Genomic DNA, 24,475 nt, shown 5'->3' on the forward strand with positions numbered 1-24,475 from the left:
CTTCCCCCCTTGCCCCCTGCCCCTGGACTGTAACAAGAGTCACTATCTACCAAGTACCCTGCTTCAGCTGGTATGATATAAAGACTCAATATTACATCTGCTGCTAACTGTCTTTTTGTACATCGCATAAGCTACTCTATAATGCACCTTCTCACTTTTTACTGTAAGTGGCTTTTGCACTACTGATTATTGCACGTTGTACTTAGGTTTACTTTACAAGTTCTAATTTTATTTATCTTGTATGTTATACTTATATACTTATGGTTTATTGTACTACAAAGATGAAAGGGAAACGGTATTTCAATTCTTCTGTATGTTCTATACATATAATGAATTGACAATAAAAGGATATTTGATTTGATTTTAAGGTATTGGTTCAGCTTCCTAAAAATATTTTTTTATCCGTTACTGTTATGTTTTCCATTAAAAGCTTGAGACTTTGAAGAATGCAACGATTCTTTGCAGCTGGCATCTTTCTGCAACTTTCAAAATCCTCAACAAGTGAAAAATAGGCTTGTTATCCTCTCGGAGGGGAACATCTCTGAAGTCTTCTTGTGCAGGCTTCAGCTTGAATAAACAACCAGAGAAAGCTCTGATCAAGTCATTTCAAATATGGCCGGGCTCTTTTTGTTCTGGATGGCTCATATTTTCTATTTCCTTCTCCTCTTCTTGGAGACAGTGTTACCAGTATCCATCTTCCTTTTTTCCACCGAAGCCGGTGAACAGATTAGACCATGAGTCTGCCTACATGAATCAAACACAAAAGTGGTAAAAACAGGTTTATTCTGATGAGCAAAATCCAACCACTGTAACATGAAACTCACGCTTTCTCTTCAGAATCCTTCTTTTCCAGCATGGCCACAAAAAAGCCATTGGTGAGCATTTTGCTTTGGCTTGCTCTTAGACATTGTGTTAGTGGAGCACGGCCCCTTTCCGGCCATTCTGGAAGCAATGCCACAAGCCTGAAGATAAAAATAAAATAAAAATAATGACAATGCAGCATACAAAATTTTAAAATGGAAAGATACAGCACCATGATTCAGTGAGGCCCAAATGCGGTCCTCCTCTTTGGAGCATCGTTTACCTGAAGCTTTTTTCATGCTGTTGCATACATGCAGCTACAACATCCTCATTCTCTTGAGAATGCAATGAGCATGTTGAGTAAACCAGACGTTTTAAACAAGGGAAGCGAAGAGCATGTGCCAGGCACAGCTGCTGGAACCTCGCAAGTGCTTGTAAGCGCTCTTCTGAAGATGAAGCAGGGTTATCAGTAAGCTCATTCAATCGACCTACAATACCTAGGAATACAGTGAACAGCAATAACTTATTTGTGACATATGCTGGACTATGCAATCAGAGATGTGTAGCATATTTAATATCTTACCTGACCCACTACATGATGGGTCAAGGAGTATATATTCCACTTGACTATACTTGGGATCCTGTGGATTGACCTTTAGGAAATCCATATGAGCCAGCTCCTGACATGTAACTCCTGCCCTAAGCAAGAGCGTGCTCATAGTAGACAGTCGTTTGGGATCAAGGTCAAAGGCAAATAACTTCCTTAAAGAAATGTAAGGGGCAAAAAGAAGATAAACACTGAGGTAAAGGTAAAGAAAACAAAAAACTGACCACTAAATTGACAAACCATAATGGGGAGCTAAAAAACAAAATGATAATTTAAGTTTGATTAAATAAATGGTCATTCACCCAGCCTTATAAGCTGTCATTTTGATGAACTATTGATTTACCTCAAAATGAAAACTTCACAGGCTATGATTTATGCCTCCATTTGCAACTCAGTGGGCAATCAGTTTTGTCATGAGTTTTGACAAGTACTAAAAGTGTCTCACCCACGATTACTCATACGAGCAGCCAGATGACTAGTCTTGTTCCCAGGAGCGGCACAGGCATCAATCACATGGGCCCCAGGGGGCGGGCTTAAGAGGTATGCTGGAAGGCAACTGGCCTGCAGAGATAAAAAGGTGAGCCAAAGAAAACATCAATGCAAGAGTGTACAGTCAAGCAAATATGCACCTAGAAAGGTTTCTGGCTCTGCACCCTTCAGTACACAAATGTCCATTCACGGTGTTCAGGGGTACTGGCGGCATGAAAGAAAAAACACATACACTCAAAAGTTTACCTCCCCACTACTAGACCGAACCCCTACAAGTTGTAGTTTATGCTGGCACCTTGTCTTGAAGTATGATGTGGCCAGCTTGGTACAGGAAGTGAGCGTGAAGATCTGTGTTACTTGGGAACACAAGGAGATCTGGAAGGTGCAAATCTGAACAGAAGTTCTTTCCAGATAGTTGCCCAAGGTCTTCCAGGCTGTGGTAGAGGATGCAAACCCATCATAAAAAAAAAAAAAAATGAAAGAAGGATAAGAAATTCCAAAAGTAAACATTAATTAAGAGACAGAAATCAGCAAATTCTACCTTTTAGCTTGCCCTTGATAGGTAAAGCCATCTCGTTTCAGGTAGTCAATTGCATCTTCTACAGTTGTTTTGATAGTGTTGACACGGGCATAACGTGGCAGAGGCCTACCTGTGGACAGAAAGAGATCAACCTACAACAGAGAAGTATTATGTAACAGACCTGAGCAAAGGCTAAACAAAAAGTTTAGATCTATTTAAATGTTTTAAGAATGGAAAACAAGCAGTTAAAATTTCCAGAAGCCATATAATTTATGAGCATTTACTAAAACATCCAACTAATCTGTAACATATTTTAGCATTTCTGGGTTCCCCCCTGGACTGTTAATTACAAACATACCTTGATTTTCACTAACTGATTTTTGAAGAAGATCTTCATTTTGGCAGACCTTCCTTTTAACTTTAAGCTTTGCAAGTGATGCTTGCAATCTCACATGGTGCTTCATAATCAGATTTTTCCATCCACCCCCGCATTTAAGTCCCCGGCCAAAGAGGTGATCATATACCAGCACCTGCAGCAAATGCAGAGAAAAGTCAGTCCTCTCTCCTTTGTCACTAGCAGAGCTTGAAGAATTCACCCCATTTCCCTTGTTAAACAAATGGAATCCTACTCATTCACTATCTCCCACATTACAGGAATCCTATTCCGAGTTACCATTTAATCAGAATGTGATCTTCATGCGAGTAAACAAACCAAGCAAAACTCAACACCAACTTTCTACAAATTACGCTAATGTAACAAGTGCTGATAAGGTGCAAATGTTATTCTATTTTTACAAATGTACAGAACACTTATTTCTAACTACAATAAACTCAAAACTCTTATGTTCTAAACTCTGTAATAAAGCACTATTCGTGAACAGAAGGTTTTTATTTAATTGTGTGTTGTAGAAGTTAAGCGCTTGCATTGACACAAAGATAATCCCAAGCTTTCCAGTGAAGCAAAAAATATTGAAATGTGACAGTTGTTTCATATGCTTCTCACAATCCTATGTCTGCTTTGCACACAGCACTTTGAGTAAGCAATGGCACCCCAGTGAATACATTACCTTGACAATGTTCATTTTGACCTTCTTTTCTTTCATCAGACTGGTGCCAGAGATGACCTCTTCAAGAACATCAGAATATTTAAGCGTGTTGCAGACTAAGGCATACAGCTGTTTGATGTTCTGCAAACAAAAAGTGCCCCAGGCATCAAAAACAAAGTGTTTCAATTAAAAACCTCTAAGTTTCATGATCACTATTTACCTTTTTGTCCAAAAAACAAACCATGTGAACCTGAAGTATATCTTTCAACAATTTATATTTTGCAAACTTTCTCTATTTTGCCATAATTTTTATGCGTTCCTGCTTTTGTGCACGAGTATTTTTTACAATAAACTAATGTTAAGTGAAATAATGAACACAAGAGCATCCACTGCTTGAAGAGACTTCTTCTCCTTGATGGCATCCTTCTCCAATGCTATCTTTGCTACTTAGTCATAGCTGCTAATACACAATGACCATCTGTGCTTCTGAACAATGAGTTAAGAACAGTGTTGGGAAACCTTACTTTTCAAAGCTACTTGGTTACATTAGTCATTACATACCAAAAAAACAACAAAAAAACCCACTAAATTTGTTATATACTTGCTTACATATTACATTGTATGACAAACTGCACATTTAATTGGCAATCAATTGTTATTAAACCCTAAACTCATATATGTGCCTTCATGAAACTAACCAGAAACACAGCCAAATTTGATCAATTTCTTGTGTTTTATAAATATGTTAAGTCTTTCATGTACCGAGAAGTATCCACATTTTCCATCCCCAAAGCAAGCCCCCAAAGGTTCACAGTTTAAACACTGCCCACTGTGCCAACAGATTACACGGTTTTAACATATCCATAGCAAATAGCTGAATGAAAACTAAACTGACACTTTTTTATATATGTTTCTGTTACTGGATTGCATGCAGCACTCTTTTCTTTTTGGCTGTGCGATTGACCCCTGCAAAGGCCAGGGTCCACTACATTAGCTTCTTGTCTTAACAGGCCTATTCAATCAGTGGCCCCCCCAGGCCAGATATGGCTCTCAAATAGATCTTTACTGGAATTTTGATTGGTTTTTGACAACTAAAAAAGAAAAATAATTTTCATTTTTGTAGGCACTTATCAGGCCTAAATCGTGTGTCAATTACTCTTACTTGTCCCATTCTATCAGCGCTAACTAGTCACCAAAACAGAAACAATGTCCTCAAGATAGGAACAAAAAGATACACGTTTGTTCTGGTTAGAGGAACGCTGTGTGTTTACTGTGGAATAAGAGCTTGTCAGTGATGAAGGTATATTAACTTCAGAGGTATTTCGGGACAACGAGTGTCAGCACAAAATAAAATTTTGAACCCAAATCTAATTCAGCAATTTCTAACTTTTTTTTTAACTCTTTTGTAATTATAAAACTAAGTAAAAATACTGAAACGATAAGTTTCGTTTATTTAGCCTCTAAATAAAATGGCTGCTTCACTAGATAGATAGATAGATAGATAGATAGATAGATAGATACTTTATTAATCCCAATGGGAAATTCACATTCTTCAGCAGCAGCATACTGATACAATAAATAATATTAAATTAAAGAATGATAATAATACAGGTGAAAAAAACAGACAATAACTATGTATAATGTTAAATATTAACGTTTACCCCCCCTGGTGGAATTAAAGAGTCGCATAGTTTGGGGGAGGAACGATCTCCTCAATCTGTCTGTGGAGCAGGACAGTGACAGCAGTCTGTCGCTGAAGCTGCTCTTCTGTCTGGAGATGACATTATTTAGTGGATGCAGTGGATTCTCCATAATTGATAGGAGCCTGCTGAGCGCCCTTCGCTCTGCCACAGATGTTAAACTGTCCAGCTCCATGCCAACAATAGAGCCTGCCTTCCTCACCAGTTTGTCCAGGCGTGAGGCGTCTTTCCTCTTAATGCTGCCTCCCCAGCACACCACTGCGTAGAAGAGGGCGCTCGCCACAACTGTTTGATAGAACATCTGCAGCATCTTATTGCAGATGTTGAAGGAAGCCAGCCTTCTAAGGAAGTATAACCGGCTTTGTCCTTTCTTGCACAGCGCATCAGTATTGGCAGTCCAGTCTAATTTATCATCCAGCTGCACTCCCAGATATTTATAGGTCTGCACCATCTGCACACAGTCACCTTTGATGATCACTGGGTCTATGAGGGGTCTGGGCCTCCTAAAATCCACCACCAGCTCCTTGGTTTTGCTGGTGTTCAGGTGTAGGTGGTTTGAGTCGGACCATTTAACAAAGTCATTGATTAGGTCCCTATACTCCTCCTCCAGCCCATTCCTGATACAGCCCACGATAGCAGTGTCATCAGCGAACTTTTGCACATGGCAGGACTCCGAGTTGTATTGGAAGTCCGATGTATATAGGCTGAACAGGACCGGAGAAAGTACAGTCCCTTGTGGCGCTCCTGTGTTGCTGACCACAATGTCAGACGTGCAGTTCCCAAGACGCACATACTGAGGTCTGTCTTTAAGACTAGTGTTATGTTCATAATTTGCCTCCCACTCATAACTAATTAAACAGTCCTGCCTTACCCATAGTGCTGCTGTGATGATCACTGGCTTCCTGTGACCCTAAACTGGACCGACTTTTGTTCAGTTCTTTTTAATTAAATGCAACCTACGCACTTTTCCTCACTAGCTGCCACCAGGCAACGGAGCAAGTGCGTGCACGATGTTGTTGAATTAACGCAACACTTCTGTGAAATAATCCAGTACTTTTATTTAACTAGCTGTGTATACGATGGGTTGAAATTTAAGCAATCAATATAGACATTGCATTAATGTTTACTTTGCACCATGTCTGTTATATGCCACTTGGTATAGGATTCGTAAAAGCGGCGCTAACGTTTGTGATGTGCCATCTGCTGAAATGACAAATGAAATTCATTGGCATAGCAACTGGATGGGCACACAGACATTTACCCCTTTATTAAAGTGGACTGTCTTGAGTATCAGGAATACGCTGTGGTAGTCATTTTGTAATCTGACAACGTAACTGGTTACTTTTAACGGGTTTCCAGCGACACTGGTTACAAGTACATACTTTTTTTGACATGGTTTATTTTAAGTTCTTCGTTGTCGAACTGAGCATATATATGCATACTGATAAATGAATTAGCGATTAAAAAGAAGAGAGTGTATAACAAAAGACTGCGATTGAAACTTTCTCACTCCGATCCACTGATACGAGCATACGGTCACGGCCGTGCAACCAGCTGCTTTCAAGAGTTTTATTATGCAATGTATGGCGGAAAAAAACTTTACGGCGTCTTACCCGAAATCCACTGTTGTATATGAGCGTCTTCACCGCTGCCTCGTTCCTCTCCAGTCTGTCCAGAATATCCGCGGCTTTCGCGTACACTGACATGATTGCACGCCAAATAACAAAACCCACGTGTCTACTGCTTGTACCACTTTACGACCTGTCGTAAAAGCTGGCAGGCACTATAATGGCGGTGTATATGGCTGCATTACCGCCGCCAACTGGACTGGAAGGTGGCCCAAAGCATGGGGCGAAAGGTAACACATGTATTTGCTCTTGGTGAAGCCCAATCTTCAGTTTGAGCTAAATTCAAACATCCCTATGAATTCCAAAACTAGTATTTGCATCACTAAAATGAATTCTTAGTTTAAAATTATTAAACCCCAATGTGTTTTGGATATCTTGCAGATGTTTGCCTCACTATATGCTGCACAATGTAGCTTTACTTGTATTATTCATTCTTTATTACAACAAAATTCATAAGACAATCTTGTATTGTGTTTTCTATTTAGGTGTAAGAATGATTGAGCATTATACATCCTATTTTGAGATGCATCGAAATAACAACTAGTTTTACACCCTACCATGACTAATCCAACTGTTTATGAATATTATATTGATTTTTCAAGCCAGGCATACACCTCATAACATCCACTCTAAGAGGAACCCCAGTAATGAAACTCACATACCACTGGTCCTCCCATTCTACCTTAACACTCTGTCTCCCCCGCAAGTCATTAAACAAAATTTCTCCATTTTGCAGACTGGTCCTTCCACAGGAGGCTTTTGTTCCTAACCCTCTGCCGTCAACCATTTAACATTTACAAACGTCTCATCCACAACTCACGTCACAGGGGAGAGCCACACACATGATATATATATATATATATATATATATATATATATATATATATATATATATATATATCATCTATCACTGACTGAAACTCTGCAGCATCTATTCTTTCAGTGTTTAGTTCCTGTGCCTTTAACAAATGGATTGCAATCTGAAACTTATATATCATTTGCAGTAAAATTGTTATTATTCACCATTGTTTACAGTATCTTTCTACTTTTAAATAATAATTATTAGTAGTATTATTTCAAAAATTTTTTGCACAGTGTTTAAAGCTGCTGCCCTGCAGCTATAGGGACTTCATTTACATTTCCATCAATGTGAATGGAAACTGTGGTACTGGAGCTCTACCATGCCAGCAAGTTTTCATTTTAACCCTTTACTTAATTATTGACCAGTTGCTGCTGCTAATTAACTCTTTTGTATTATTTTTAATTGACTTGATATTTAACACTCAGACCTTCTGTTTCTCTTTTCCTTAATTAGCAGCCAAAAAATGATGAGATATAAAATGAGCCAACACATGTAATGTGTACAACATAAAATATATGAAAATAAAGAAAGGTGAAGGTCTCAGTAATTTTGATCTACTCAGGTCCACAAAGCATTTTAATTGTGCACTTAGAAGAAAGACAATCAAAGGTTTTGGAAATGTCTGCTGGGGCAGAATGAGAGCATCAACAAGCCATGGAATAATATAAAAGGTTAAATTAACAAGAAGAATTAGCGTCTAATTAAGAAACTGATTGGAGTCAAATTGGTTGGAGAATGAGGCCCTGACTTACTGTAGCTGGTCATCTGTTGGCTCGCTTCACATCTCATTTCTGTTTGTGCCGTTTAAGGAAAAAATGAAGCAATTCAGAGTATTGAATCTTAAAAAATAAGTCAATTAAAATGATGGGAAAAGAAGTTAATTAACAGCAAAAACTAGTCACTAATCAAGAAAAGGGTTAGAATGAAAAACTAGCTGCCACAGTAGTGCTCCATGACCAGAATTGTACACCCCTGCTCTAGATGTTCCAGCTTCCTACTCCACCCCAAAGATATGCAGGTTACATTATTTGATAATTGGAACATTCTTTTTGGCCAAAGTTACTAAAATAAGCTTTAGCTTGCCTATCCATCCATCCATTATCCAACCCGCTATATCCTAATTACAGGGTCACGGGGGTCTGCTGGAGCCAATCCCAGCCAATGAGGGTGCAAGGCAGGAAACAAACCATGGGCAGGGTTCCAGCCCACTGCAGTAGCTTGCCTATTAAAAAACAAATTAAATAATAAAATGTATGAATGACAAACTTTGCACACAGATCCAGATGGATACACCTGTTAAATAACACCATTTCAGAATTATGACATATTTGAAGACACTGAAACTGGCTAAAACTGGCACATACTCATTTCCCCATCTTGTATAAATCTATGTTTTTTTCTTCTTTCATGCCTTCACCAAGCCAATTCTCATCTATTGCACATGGAATCAGACTTATGAGTAATTGGGAAACATTAGTGTTAATAATGGCAGAATCAAGCCCAGGCTATAAAATCACACAAGTATGGGTGCCATCGATTTTTGGAGTTGCCACTGAAACTAACCTGCAACTGGAGTTCCGCGCCAGATGCGCTAATTTTTGCGCCACCCTACCACAGTAAGAAATTGTCGCGCTCTCTCTGCGTAACATGCGCGGTTTTTTGACGTCACTACGGGTACGCAGACGTGTTCACCCTAGCGTCTTTTCTGACGAGCTCGTTCTCGACACTGTTTTCGCTAACGTGGCAGAAAGCTTCTCGATGAACATGGAGCTGGCGTTTCTAATTCCCGTCTCTGTTGTACTGGGTGCACTTGTACTGTTGGTGGTTGTCACTGTTGGAAAGAAATGGGGTCAGTCGATGCAGACAGAGGAACAAAGCAAGGAACGATCTGGTAAGCGATTCAATAATCGGGAAATGTCACGCACTGCGTCCCGGTCTTAAATGGAAAGAAGTGTATGCAGCAGGAAAAATAATGTGCAGTATAGGGAGAACAGTGCCTGCCGAACTCCAGGCCGTCAAACTATATGGATTGGTTGACGTTTCCCAAAAGTGTGTCTTTTCTTAAATACCTACCCTACTCGGTGTAGGATTTGGGCTTTTCAAAGTAAAAATTTTCTGTGGGTCTAAGTACATCGTTCATCCGAGGCTAGCCAAACAGCTCCATGTAGTCAGGGTTAATCTACAGTGAACAGTCATACCACGACATGATCATGGTTCAGGCTTCCAAGGAATATACAAATTAAATTCCAATTCTGTCGTAGAAACCCCCTGCCTAGTCACATGCTCATACACTTTTTTATTGTAAGATCGCTGGGAGTCAGGGGCTAGCCAGTTGTAGCCTGTAAAGGAGAAGAACCCAACCCAACCCAGCCCATCCCATCCCATCCTGGGAGGACGGCTGCACACCACACCAAGTACAAGAACCAGACTTGGACTGGACTGAACCCAGGTCAGATCAACACCGATTTAAAGTCACTAATTAACCTATAAGAGAAATCCTTGGGACTAGATAATTAGAAGTATGTGCCCACTACAAATTAATGTAAGACAAATCTAAATGCGTTTAACCCCTTATGCAATGAAAGTTTTTTTTAGCATTATTGGACCTATATTATATACCCAAAAATAAACAGCTGTTACTCGTTTATTGTATATATATATATAAAAAAAAATGGAGCTGCAAATGGCTAAAGAGCGGAGAGTACAACACTTCAATTTTTTAAAATAAACTAAATTTCTGTTTACAGCAATATCAGCTGAGTAAAAAAAAAATGGGTACTTTCAAGATATCTTTCCCAATAACGTGATTTTACAGTATATAACCAATATCTTTTATGATGCACAACCCTGGAATGAAGTTTCTTTCGTTCCCCAATCTGTCAGCTATCATGGCACCAAGTTTAGATGATCCCATAAGTTAAATTGTTCAGTACAAGATGTGTCAGTGTTTGGATCCCTTTCTGGAAACATTTACAGCAGTCTTTTACCTAAATAACCTCACAAAACAAGTATTTCAGTTGCAGTTGCAATTTTTGTTTAAGAAAAAATTAACACAAACTCTTTATATGATTCTGAAGAAACAAGTAAGCAATTTGTAACTCTATATATAACCATGTACTCATCCAAACCTTCACTTCAAAAATTTTTTTTCATACCCATTCTTGAAATAATTTAATTTACCACTAGACACTGAGGAAACTTTTTTTACACTAGATTGTGGTTTTTGTGCTACAATTCACCCATCTTCTCTTGCCGTCTGTTGCAGTTGCCCTACAGAACTCCAGTGCATTATTTATTTTATGCTTTGTGCACCACACCCTATCATCTGTGGTGGAGGAGCAAAAGCTTTAGAATCGTCAAAAAATTCGATCTCTTGACATTTTAGGGTCCGCTGATACCATCGATATCTCAGTGATGAGTGTGTGTCTGTCTGTGTGTGTGACTCAGTTTTTTGAGGAAGGTCTAGACCTACAACAGCTGGAAGGAAAAATACCAAACTCGAAATATAAGCCTGTTATGAGATGACGATATGCTGATTAGTTTTTGAGCCAAATCGTATAAGAGAAAGAGGAATTCAGCAATTATGGTAATTATGAATTCTTGTCATCATCTGCTATTGTAATGACCTATTTTATGATCAGAAAGATCAACATCAGAGCAGTAAAAAATTACTGAAATGTTATAGAATAGTTTGGGTAACTTGATTGCTACGGTGTAAAGCCTACTGACACTCATGTCTGAATTTTTCTTGCATTTCACGTCCAGAATAAACTAAGTACATGCATTTTCATACCAGCTTCTTCCACTTCAGGGGTTCGGGATGGGGGACAATGCCTTTGCCAGTAGCTCGTCGGAGGGCAGGAAATGTGCAGCCCTGAGCACAGAGCTAGTCAAACAGACACATGCAGCTAAACCAGTGTTTCTCAGCCACGTTTGAGGAGGCCGTTGCCAGCTCGCTAGCATATGAGACTTGCTTGCAGTATAATCTGCCCCCCACTTTTTCCCCCACAATGCCACCGCAGGGATCAACACAGCCTCTTGAGATGTTTTATCCCGTTTCTATGCACGCTTCCTTCAACCTCCCTGACCCCCCAAAGCCGCTGTTCAATTTTATTTCTCTTTTGTAAGCAAGTCCATTTCCCCTTACCCTTAGGGGGGGTAGTGTTGGTAGGGGAGTCAGGGATGAAGCAAGCACAATTAGAACTTGGATAAACAATACTTAACAGCGCTATCTATCCCTTCAGTGGAAGAGGGGTGGGGGAGGGGATTATACAGTGAAAAAGCCACTAACTGAAACTTATGGTTGCGACACAGCAACATGCAATTGGACTTTTATCTTCTGTAAAAGTTTGAGAGGCACAGGTACAGCATAACAGTTACTCATTGGCATGCTAAGAATCTGCTGATGTGCTCCCAAGTTGAAATTGAAAGAGCACTGCTTAGAAAGTTATGGCAATTATGGTGATCGAACCCATGATGCTTGAACTTTAAAACTGTATGCATCGGCATTTCAAAGTCATGCTAAGCAGTTGTTACAAATTATATGTTGCCTTGAATCTTTCATCAAATATGTCTTTGCTGAGAATCTGACTCGAGCTTTGTGCATAATGATGCATAAAGATGACCTGTTGCATAGGCATATATTTCTTGCCATTTAGGCACAGCTGTGACATGTAGTAGAAATGGTCAATTATAGGCAACTCAACATCAGAGGTAATAAGCCTTTCAATGTATGCTGGTTGACATAGGTGAGATATATGAGCTGTGGCATGCTGCTCACCTTGGGAAATATGTGTGCAAATCACATATTTGAACAGTAAAATCAGAAAACATGGAAACTTGTGATTTATTTGAAAGAACACCTCATTGGGTATGTAAAAATACCATTATTGCTTTTGATTTATTTGTGTTTTTTTTTGCATCGTACACAAACAACTTTGAAAAATGGCAACGTCCCGCAGGCAGGACACCTCATTCATAAGTGGTCAAATAGCTTGTTTAGTTTTATATGGGTTTGTATGTGTAATGTGCATCCCTAGAACTCGAAAATTAGTTTAACTCATTTCCCCAATTTAACTCGAGGTAGATTCAATTAATTTTTACATATTTTTTAATTATTATTATAAGAGTAGGGTTTTAATTAGGTTATTGCTTGTCGAACACCATTGCTGGTGTCCCATGGTGCCATCTGTTGTTTATGGATGCCAACCTGATATTTGATTTTTGACTGTGCATTACTATCCTACCCACACAAGCAAACCTGTATCAGTCTTATTTTGGGTATGTTGGGGGTTAAACATTGTACCCTATAAGATTCTCTGTGCATGGATTTGTTTTCATCTTCTGTTTTTTATTTTTTTGTTTTTTTTTGTTCAGAGAAGAAAGCAAATGGAACGGTTGGCAGGACAGCTGCATCTAAAAAGCAAACCAAACAGCAACGTCTGCGGAAGGAACGACCGCAGCAGCATGCTTTCTCCCATCAACTTCTTGCTGCCTCACTCAAGGTAAATGTAATTCCATTTGCTGGTGATAGTTGTTACTTTTATTATTATTGGTGTATATTTGGCAGTGTTCTGTACCCAATTTTCAAGATTGTGCTGCAATAATTGTTTCCAAGTATGTTATACAACTGGAGCACAGGCAGGTGAAGTAAGATTTTGTGTCAGATGTGGAAACTGAACTGGAAACCTTGGGGTTTACATTTATTATCCTAGTCACTAATATATTTGTAAATGAAGGTAAAACTGTATTTCCGCATTCCCCTTGTTTTTATGTAAAATGTTCTGTCTACGCAAGGTTAAGTGAACACCATTTACTGTCTAAATACAGAATAAGGTTTATATTATTCTTGTACACTATCTGTCCTGCATCTTCTGAATTTTTTTTGCTTTTCTTTCTCCCAGACTTATTTCACAGCCCAGTTACTGTTGAAATGAAATTTCTTTTGTCAGGACAACAAAGGGAGCTGATATAACATTAAGAGGCCATTCTATATTGGTGATTGTCAAAATTTGCCAGCTTTCTACTTTTTTGATGTGTTGTTTTCTTTTTATCTTGCAGGCCCACAGTGGAAATATTTCCAGTCTGGATTTTAGCAGCAATGGCAAGTACTTAGCATCATGTTCTGAAGATCGCACTATTAGAATATGGAGCACAAAAGACTTCATGGAAAAAGAACATCGTTGCATCCGTGCCAATGTGGAGTTAGATCATGCTGTGTTTGTGCGGTTCAGCCCAGATTCAAGGTATATTATGGGCTGATAATATCTGAACTCAAAGGCACTTTACTATTTGTTTTCAGCGTCATAATAAATCGATGCTGAAGAAATATTAATCCATCCATTTGAGTATTTTGCATAAACTAAACACTGCAATTAGGCAGTTCTTTTGAATTCCCTCAGCAGTCTCTATATATCAAATCAGGATCCTGATGCTGCCAGCTAATTCCTCTGTGTTTCAGAGCCTTCATTACATGGCTGGCCAATGGGGAGACAATCCGCATCTTTAAGATGAGCAAGAAGGAGGATGGCTCCATCACATACATTGCTTCTCCAGAGGAATTTTCCCAGAGACACAAAGCTTCAGTTATTAACATTGGCATAGCAGATACAGGTAAGAGAGGAGGCTTTCTTGTGCATCTGTTAGGTATAGGAAAATTAAAAAAAAGTTTTTTTTTTTTTTTTATTTGATGTGTGTAGCATCAATGTTTACAAAAATGTTGACAAGATGCAAATCCAAGAATATTTTAAAATTGTATTATGTGCATGTCCGATCAGAGATTAAAATATTTGTTAAATTGCTAACCTCTCCTACAAGACAATTGCCTCTAAATTTATATTTTTGAGTTTGCTTTTAGTTATTTTTATAGCTTCTAAAACCTGTGCTGCTTCATATACCTTCAGTGCTATCACCAAATATCTTTAATATTGCATGTTTCCTCCAGTTTCCTCTGTTTGTTTTGTTTTAAATTTTGGTTTATACATTGAAACCATAACATCCCATTTTTTGTATTGTTTCTTCCTAAGAAAATAGATTCTACTACTCTTTTCATATTTTTTGTAGCTATTCAGAATGGGATGCTACATTCAGTTCATGTTGACCAATAAGTCTGTTAAAAAGAAAAAAAAGTTACGCATTTCCATAATTCCATACTTATTTATTACAATATTTTAAACTTTTTTTTGCCTTCTTTCATAATACTCCCATTTTGCCAGCATGTCTGGTTTTTAAGCAGTAATTTCCCCTCTTCTGCATTTCTTTTCCTACACAATGAAAACCTCATTTTACCCTAGGGAAGATTTAATCATATTCTTCTATTCTTACTCAGTTTTTGTTTCTAGTTTGTTTTCCATCCATCCATTGTCCAACCCGCTGAATCCGAACACAGGGTCACGGGGGTCTGCTGGAGCCAATCCCAGCCAACACAGGGCACAAGGCAGGAACCAATCCTGGGCAGGGCGCCAACCCACCGCAGGACGCACACAAACACACCCACACACCAAGCACACACTAGGGCCAATGTAGAATCGCCAATCCACCTAACCTGCATGTCTTTGGACTGTGGGAGGAAACCGGAGCGCCCGGAGGAAACCCACGCAGACACGGGGAGAACATGCAAACTCCACGCAGGGAGGACCCGGGAAGCGAACCCAGGTCCCCAGATCTCCCAACTGCGAGGCAGCAGCGCTACCCGCTGCGCCACCGTGCCGCCTTCTAGTTTGTTTTTTTTTTTTTTAATTCCAAGAAGGACAGTCTGTTCACCATTCCTGCTCTGATGAATCATATGCTCAATCCTACAGCTTATACGTATCTTCTTCATTACTGACACTTTTTAGCAAACAAAGTTCCAGTGTTAACTGTTTTTAGATATTTGCCTTATTAAAGAATACTCTATCTAATCACATCAGTTACCCCATATTGTTCCTAGTTATGGCCAAAATATCTTTAGTCATGTTTTTATGGAGAAAGAAGGTAACACAGTTACTGATACAATAAGTTTCAGTGGGGACCAATGCAAATCAAAAGCAAACAATACCAAAATGTCCATGGGGACAAAAAACTTTTGAGTACTCATGTTGCATTATTCACACTTCAAATATCCAGGGACACAATGTCACAAACATGTATCTTTGCTAAAATATTGTTAAGTAAACCATTACCAGAAAATACAACTGGATACCTGATAGGTGGAATATGCAACACTGGCAATTTAAGATGCTTTTTTACCTTGAATGTTTAATTTTGTTTACTCTTTCACTGTTTGTCTCCCACTAACACCTATTGTATCAGTAACTTTATTTCCTTTGTTTTTCATAAAAACATTGTATTTGCAGTATTTCTCAGCTATAAGTACAAACAAGACAGGGTCTGATACAGATAAAAAAAGTTTTTTAGTGGAATATTCCTTTACCATCTTTTTTCCTGAATGCACCCATTAGTCTCATTTCACAAGTGCCTTGAGCATGGGAAAGGTGCTATATAAATAAAGCGTATCATTATTAACATTATTATTAATTAGTATTATTACTTGTGTTTTAGTTCTCAGTTCCATCATTTATGTTCAATATTTTTTCAACCAGTCATGGTTAACTTGACTGTTTATAATTCTTTAATTGTAGATGTTTTTTCTTTACCTTTTACTGTTATTATTTTTTTTCCACAGTTATAAATTTTGTTTAGAAAAACATGTTGTTGTTGTTGTTGTTATTAATACTGCTACTACCATACTGGGACTCCAATTACTATCTGCTCCACTTCCACCTTAGAAAATTGCCTTGCTGGGGTAGATATTGAACAATGTCGTAGGGAAACATTTGATACTATATGACTCCATTCCATGTCAGATGGCCGTTTGTTACACCAACCTTTTTGACTTTACCAGATACTAGTGCCCTTGTTCTAAGGGTCTCATCTGTATCACTGTTTTTTGAATAATATATTTTGTTAGTGTGATAGATTTTCACCACTACACATGCAGATAACTTTTCTTATTCATTAAAGGGTTGCATCAATAAACTAAAATACTTCAGTTTGTAGAGTGCAGAATCTGATACAGTTTCCTATAAAGCTGTAATGTACGCCAGCTTTCACAAGACAAAGCAGCTCAATTAGTTTTGTTTTTTGAACCTCTAGTGAAATGATAGTTAATAGTTTTTTACTTTATTTTGTTTCATTAAATGTCGAATGTTCAGAAAGAGTAGAGGAGTGTCTTGTTTTTGAGATGATTCTTGCATCTAATTTTAGGAAAATTCATTATGACTGCATCCAATGATACAACCATCCTCATCTGGAACTTAAAAGGGGAAGTTATGGCTTCTATTAATACCAATCAGATGACAAATGCATATGCAACAATCTCACCTTGTGGACGGTAAGGAATATCTTTCAAAATGAATGACATTCTGTCAGAAACGTGATGCAAACTTAATATTTTGTGAGCAATATGAATATTCAGTTTTTCAACTCTCTTCATGGCTTCTCTGCCCATACTGTCCACCTAATGCAGTACACGCTGTCAACATGGCTGTTTAAAGATTTTTTTTTTCCCCTGAAATAATACACATATTAGGGAGGCCCAGTGATGTAGTGGTTCATACGACTGCCTTACAGGTGCCAGGATAGGGGTTAAATAAGTCCTTGTTCACTGCCTGTGTGGAGTTAGCAAGTTGTATTGTGTGTGCCTGTGTATTTTACTTCCCCATCCCAAAGACCAACTAGTTAGTTAACTAGTGCCTCCAAATTGGTTCTGTGTGACTTGGTATGTTGAGCTTCATTCATGGCTGATTTCTGTCTAGTATTTCATTCTTTCAAGATTGGATTTGGCTACTTATGACCCAGAATTAGAATACGAGGACTCACAAAATAAATGAATGATTATGCATATTAATTAATTTGCAGATTATGCATATTAAACATTTACTAACCATAAAACCTATAAGTTTATAGAACATTTATTAATGTATCAAAAATGTGCTGAAAATTCATAGCCAAATTCATATATTAGCGTTTCAATACAATAGATGGTGCATGAGGGTACAGGAAATATTATATTGGAATAATTTGTAAAAATTACAATAAATAAGTTCTGTGTGAAAAGTCATTCTTTTGCCAAGTTGAAAAATTAAGCATTTGCTCTATCTAGTAAAAGGATCACTTGACCCAATTCAAACTAAGTCATTCTTACGTATTACTTTTAGGTTTGCACTTTGTTTTGATGCTCATTTACTTTCATTTTTTGGTAGGTTTGTGGCATCTTGTGGTTTCACACCTGATGTGAAGGTATGGGAAGTGTGTTTTGGGAAGGGTGGTGACTTCAAGGAGGTGACACGCGCTTTTGATTTGAAGGGTCATTCTGCTGGTGTCCACTACTTTGCCTTCTCAAATGACTCTCGGCGGTAAGTTCTACATTCGTACTTGTAATTCTGATGTGCTGTGTGTATAAAGAAAATATGGCTTATCCATGGTATGTTCAAGCTGTGTTCAAAAGTAAATGTAAACCGATGTGTCCTTTTTTTACATGTGAAGCAGTAAATGGAAGAAATCATACTGTGGTTGCTTTTCAGCCTTTTTATCCACCTTGCTAACATATGATTACACTGCAATTTCTTGTTTTCTTTTATGTGATACTTTATATTAGCCAAAATGAGAAAAGCCTGCTTCTAAATTTGCATTCTTTAATAACTATTTGCACAGCTTCCTTTCTGTAACTAAAAAGAGCTACTTACATGTATTTAATCATGAATGTACTAATGCTCCATGCCTCTCATCCTGTAGAATGGCAAGTATTTCCAAAGACAATACGTGGAAGCTATGGGACACTGATGTGGAATACAAGAAGCAGCAGGATCCTTACCTTCTCATGACTGGCAACTATACAGTAGTAGAGCCATGTCACATAGCTCTTTCTCCAGATGCCCGTGTTGTGGCCATCTCTTGTGGCAATGACATGGCCCTTTACAATACTGAAGATGGCAAACTGGAGGAAGAATTCCACAATGTCCACAGCGAGGATATCTCTGATCTGAGGTTTGATATTAACAGTCGATTTGTGGTGACCACCGGGGACCGTGTTATCCGTGTATTTCACAACACTCCTGGGTACCGTGCTGCTATTCGTGATATGGAAAAAATGCTGAAAAAAGCATCAAACAGTTGTATGCGCCAGAGACTACAACAGCAGATCAAAGAGGCTAAAAGTGCCTTGAACAAAGTTTGCAACAGCAGACAATAGGGACTTGACCCATTTTGGTCACAAAATCAGAAATGGCTTTTGTGATGTCCTTAAGTTTGCGGGACAAACATCATATCTTTGTTTTAAATTGATTGCATTTCTAATAAAAGTGCATTGGTTTTGCACATAAATGAGACAAGAGCTGCCTGTATTTTACTTGAAGGGACAGGGGATCTACCTCAGATTATACATACAGATTATGAAATATCATGGATAAAATCGGTGCATATAGGATGTTTGTTTAGAAAAGTTAAATATCCATTGAAATGGGAAACCCAGATATGTAATTATATTTGGAGTAAACATAACTTAAAAATCACACCTTCATTTTGCATAAAGATGTTTATAGAATATTACTATTAACACATGAATATCTTATGCATTTAATTTCTGGTGCTGAGGGGAATGGAGATGTAATGAATAATGCTATTGCCACACAACTCCTGGGGCTATTATTATAAGTGTCTCCCAGTAATTTTCTGATTATTCTTACTATCACTGCACAGTCAGCCATGTTACATTAATTTATAACTGTACATTTCTAGTGTGAGTGTAAGTGGATGTTGGTGTGTACCTGTCTGTCTGACTGTCCTGTGATGCACCAGCACCGATCCAAGATTGGTTCCTGCAAATCTAAAATTTGGATTATAAAATTAAAAAGATGGATGGATGGAGATTTTTGGAATTGCTGAAATACTCGGTGCTCCAATTAAAATGTTCATAGCCTAAGTTTTCACTTTCCAATTTGAGTTCATCATAATACTTAACTAACGTGGATATCAATAACCAATATACTAAATTTTTTAAGCTGTTGTTTGGATTATTTTTAATAATTTGTATTTTTCATCAAATGGTCCATTTCATGGCAGGCACAATAATTATTTTTAAGAAATGACATAGAACAGCAATATTAGTTACCTATCCATTAACTTTCAAAGGAGCCCATATGACTCGCCTTAGAAATGCTGCAAGTCCACCTGCCCTCCTTCCACATTGATAAGTTACAAATATAAATAATGTAGTCTTTCTCAGAACCCCCTTACTGTATAAGATCCGTAGTATACTAAGCAGGAATGACATTATTCCTTTTTCTCTACTTCCTAATATCCTACTTAAAAATATGCATGAAAACTAGTCCTTCATGTTCCCAGTTAAAGAAAACTTTTTAAAGAGATGAGTATGCATCAAAGGACAGGTTGTTGTTAATTTGTTTTAAAATGTGTTTGTTGTATGTGTGTAGATACATGTACCCAGTGCTGCTGGGATATGTTCAGGCTCCACATGACCTTGAACTGGATTAATTAAGTCCAGGAAATGGGTGAATGATGAGGTCTCTTAATCCCAGTGCAGGCACTGGCCAATGCTAAGGAAGAGGTGTCAAGAAACGCATATTAAGGATGGGCAGATGCCAACATTAAGAAATTTTGAGACGTTTATGGTTCATCATGTGGTGGGTGCGGCAATGTGATATCAGCGCACGCTCCTAACCTCTCCTTTCCTTTGTTATACACTGTACATGAGCATAATCTTCATTAATTATATACCAGGTTACACACACAAATGAATCATGAGCATATGCAAAAATAGAGTAGTTTTTTTAACACATTTGTCAAAGAATTCAGCCAAATGTTCAATTCCACTACAATCTCGTGTAAAGAGAAATGCCTAATTTTAAAAATAAGGGTACAAAATATTTTGTTTTCATACTAGTTTAACACAAAAGTGAGATTTTCTCCCCATGAGACTTCTTTTACCTCGCAAGCCATCCACAAAAACAAATGTGTAACAGCTGCCTTCATAGATGTATGCATTGGATACAATGTTAAGCAGCCTTACAGAATAAGAATAGTTTTGTAATTTCACACCTAAAGCAATGTGCTGTACCAGACATTTTAAATGGAAAACTATTTTGCATGGCAGTAAAAAATAAAACAAAATTAATACCTTCACTTGTAATGGACTTCTAAAATCTGGTAGCAATTATAGTAGACACTACTGTATCTGTACTGTCCTTGTGAGCTAACATTATTTTTGTCAAGGGATGGTTCCTAGTTTGCTCCCCGCACTGTTAGTATAAGTTCTGGTAACTTCCATCCAGAATTGGACGATCTTTGACAAATGGTGGGTGTGTCTGAATATTTGAGAATAATCAGAATTGCATTTGCAGCCTATATGAAATTTATGAGGCCCTATATATCATATAGCAACTCTGCATTTATGCCCTAGTGCCAAAAGAAGACTGTGATCAGCTGTTTGGCAAATTTACACTTTAACAACAAGTTACCTAAAATGGTAATGCTCTGTCTTTGTTTTAACCAATGCCAATCGACAGTAATTTATGACATTATTGATCACGTGCTTCGAGTGCTACGACCCCAGCAGTGGATGCTTACAGTACCTTCTTCGTATGTCTTCAATAGGCTCTGTGTCCAGCAATATATTGGACAATGGCATATTTAGACACTTTAACTTTGTGTTTAGACTCAAGAAGACAAAAATAATAGTTTTGCCTAATAAGTAGGAAAAAATAAAATGAGACATTTGTCAAGAGTCATTTAAGTTTTTGAACAAATCAGCTGCAATTTATGCTTGAATTGTCTTGATTTTTGAATCAGAATTTTCCACATTTAGTAGGTGAGTAATACCAGCTAATTTGTAAAAGGAGGAACTCTTTTTCGGGAGACAGTATCTTGCTTAATTTATTAACAGGATTTGAGTTTTTTATGTCTATTGTCTGTTTATTTTCTTATTGCATGAACACTGCTACCTGCTAGAAGGATATATGCTGCTTTCACCACTCTGTACTATGGGAAACTGAAGATAAAATGATTTACTTATACCTTATGCTATTCTTTCCTTTAACATGGTCCATTTGTGTTGCTTGTTACATCTCAAAAGTATTCTTAAAAAGGTACCACAGACGTGAGTGCAAATAACAATGATTTTCCCAAGGCTTCAGGAGAGGCCCACCAAATCAACAGGCTACTTAGAAAGGCAACCTCAGTTATAGGATGCAGTCTGTATCCCCCTGGAGGTAGAAGTAAAGGAGAGAATGTAAACAAAACCAAGTGCCATTATGAACAATGCTGCAGTGCACATCCTCTCTCTGACACATTAGCACTGAGGACTTTCAGCCAACAAATTATTCAGCAGAAGTGTGTCAAGAAAAGCTACTGGGGCTCCTTTATACCATCAGCAAATATGTCTGCTTAATGCCTCACTGGGACGGTGACTGCCAAGTTTGAAGTTTTTTCTTTCTTTTTCATTTCCTTTATTGTCATTCTGGTGTGTGTGTGTGTATATATATGTATTTTTTTAACGAGCTTCTGGAAAAAAAATAATTTCCCCCTTTGCCTTATGAAGATCTTTTTGCAGTTTCTCAGTTTTGTTCATAGCAGAACACCTTATCTGAAGGATTTTTCTGCTGTTCTTAGAAGTGGTTGACAACTGCCTTAAACTGGTTTCTTAGAAGGATGAATGAAGGATTATGTAAAGATATATCACTGACATATGCTGTAAGGAGGATGTCCTCTTATTATATCCTTAATAAGCTAAATTCTGTCCTCTAATCCAGTAACTTCTAAGATATTAACAGTAACTTATTAACGTGTTAAACTCTCTTTTCTGCAGAAATACTCCTTTGATACGCAGTATTAATTATATGGTAATCCTCAGCCCTTTTAATCTTTGTTAAATTGTCCATTGACATAAACATATTGAATTTACATTATCATTCCTCATTTCATAGATTGTTTCATTTTAATGATTTATCATTAAATATAGTCTGATTTATAGCACTAATATTTGTATGTTTTAATTTAGGTCTACATAAAATAACTTGTTGATGATTGATCCCTACTTGTTCTACTTACATGGCTAATTCAACTTATGCACGTTATAAGTCTTTTCTAGCATGTTTTTGGTTATAATTCCATAACTTCATACTTAATAGTAATTTTTAACTTAACATCTACATGAAGCATCTATTTAAATTGTTTCCTATAGTTTATATTGGCAACCTTATATGCAGTCTTATTTACCCTTTGCCGCAGCATGTGTTGGCACCCACACAAAATGCTCAAAAAACCCCAAATGAGTAATACTGTTATATAAATGTAATATTTCCAGAAGCATATCCTGTCTAGATGGCTACTGGCCAGGTTCTATGAAGGATAAAATTAAGCATGGGTCTGAACATTTAGCAGTTTTCTTATTTCCATCTATCCATCCATCCATTATCCAACCCGCTGAATCCAAACACAGGAATGATTGCCAGTTCTGTTCTGTATACTGTTACATTGTTGATTAATCTTTTCTATTTTAACCACACCGAAATCCAAAACATAAAAGCCAGTTACTCTTTTCTTAAATGGCAGATCTTTTAAGCCATCAGTTAATATATGAATTTGCCCAACTCATTAACGCTAAAAAATACTTCCAATTTGTAAATACAATGTTTTGTGTATTTGCTAAATTAAAATATTATCTATCCTAAATCTTAGAAGGCAAGACAGAATTGTTGAGCAAATGATTACTGAATCAAACTAAACGACCTACAATCGTCTCCTATATAAATGGAGAAGCTGTGCAAAAACTGGCAGAGATATTCAATAGTGTCAGTTTTATACTGAAAAAAAAACCTACACACAAGCACACATTAGATATTTGGTCATTGACCAACATGCTTGACATTCCTAATAAAAATATGATCTGATCATTGAGTAATAAATATTTATGTCTTTACCTCAAGCACAGTTTAAGCATTCCAGGTTTAGCACCACTTTTAATTTTAAAGGACAGGTTCTTATCTTATATTCCAACATGTTCCTCTTCCATTGTTGAAGCAAACCAGTTTTGATTTTTTTTCTGTTAATGGTTTTAAAATCTTAACATCCATTATTATTTATGAATTTCCTAACCTGAGATATAATGTCAGAATTTAAATCCCTACATCAAATAATACTAGTGTTTAGCTCTCTGACGCACTAACACTGAAGACTTGAATTATTCAGCAGAAGTGTGTCAAGAAACGCTACTGGGACTCCTTTATACCAACAGCAATATGTGTGCATAAGGCCTCACTGTAACTGGGACAGCCAAGTTAGAACTTTTACTTCTTTTTGATTTTCTTGCTTTGTAGTCATCCGTAGTGTGTTCATACCAAAATATATGTGTACATTTATTTATTTACTTATCAATTTATGTATTTATTTAAAGAGCTTCTGTAAAAAGCCAAATTTCCCCCTGGGCACAAATGAAGATCTATATCTATCTATCCATGCTCATACTAGGAACAACCAGATATCATTGTACTGCTTTAAAGGAATAATCCATCAATCCATTTTCCAACCTGCTGAATCTGAACACAGGGTCACGGGGGTCTGCTGGAGCCAATCCCAGCCAACACAGGGCACAAGGCAAGAACCAATCCCGGGCAGGGTGCCAACCCACCGCAGGACACACACAAACACACCCACACACCAAGCACACACTAGGGCCAATTTAGAATCGCCAATCCACCAAACCCGCATGTCTTTGGACTGTGGGAGGAAACCGGAGCGCCCGGAGGAATACCCACGCAGACACGGGGAG

The 24,475-nt window shown here is 37.7% G+C and overlaps 2 protein-coding genes across 2 annotated transcripts; one reads left to right on the forward strand and one right to left on the reverse strand.

Annotated features, from left to right (window-relative positions):
• Positions 1-338: 338 nt before the first annotated feature.
• On the reverse strand, positions 339-6,932 carry nsun5 (NOP2/Sun RNA methyltransferase 5). The gene is made up of 10 exons (XM_028806939.2): positions 6,777-6,932; positions 3,485-3,604; positions 2,776-2,947; positions 2,439-2,547; positions 2,193-2,331; positions 1,854-1,969; positions 1,385-1,563; positions 1,085-1,298; positions 825-962; positions 339-744 (listed from the first exon to the last, which is right to left on the reverse strand). Exons 1-10 carry the CDS (start codon positions 6,867-6,869, stop codon positions 651-653), a joined length of 1,374 nt encoding a protein of 457 aa, XP_028662772.2. The 5' UTR covers positions 6,870-6,932; the 3' UTR covers positions 339-650.
• Positions 6,933-9,314: 2,382 nt separating this feature from the next.
• tbl2 (transducin beta like 2) lies at positions 9,315-19,022 on the forward strand. The gene is made up of 7 exons (XM_028806940.2): positions 9,315-9,544; positions 13,030-13,157; positions 13,714-13,898; positions 14,114-14,265; positions 16,897-17,023; positions 17,895-18,047; positions 18,427-19,022. Exons 1-7 carry the CDS (start codon positions 9,412-9,414, stop codon positions 18,881-18,883), a joined length of 1,335 nt encoding a protein of 444 aa, XP_028662773.1. The 5' UTR covers positions 9,315-9,411; the 3' UTR covers positions 18,884-19,022.
• Positions 19,023-24,475: the final 5,453 nt, after the last annotated feature.

Source organism: Erpetoichthys calabaricus, chromosome 8 (assembly GCF_900747795.2).
Source record: "Erpetoichthys calabaricus chromosome 8, fErpCal1.3, whole genome shotgun sequence".
NCBI classification, from domain to species: Eukaryota; Metazoa; Chordata; class Cladistia; order Polypteriformes; family Polypteridae; genus Erpetoichthys; species Erpetoichthys calabaricus.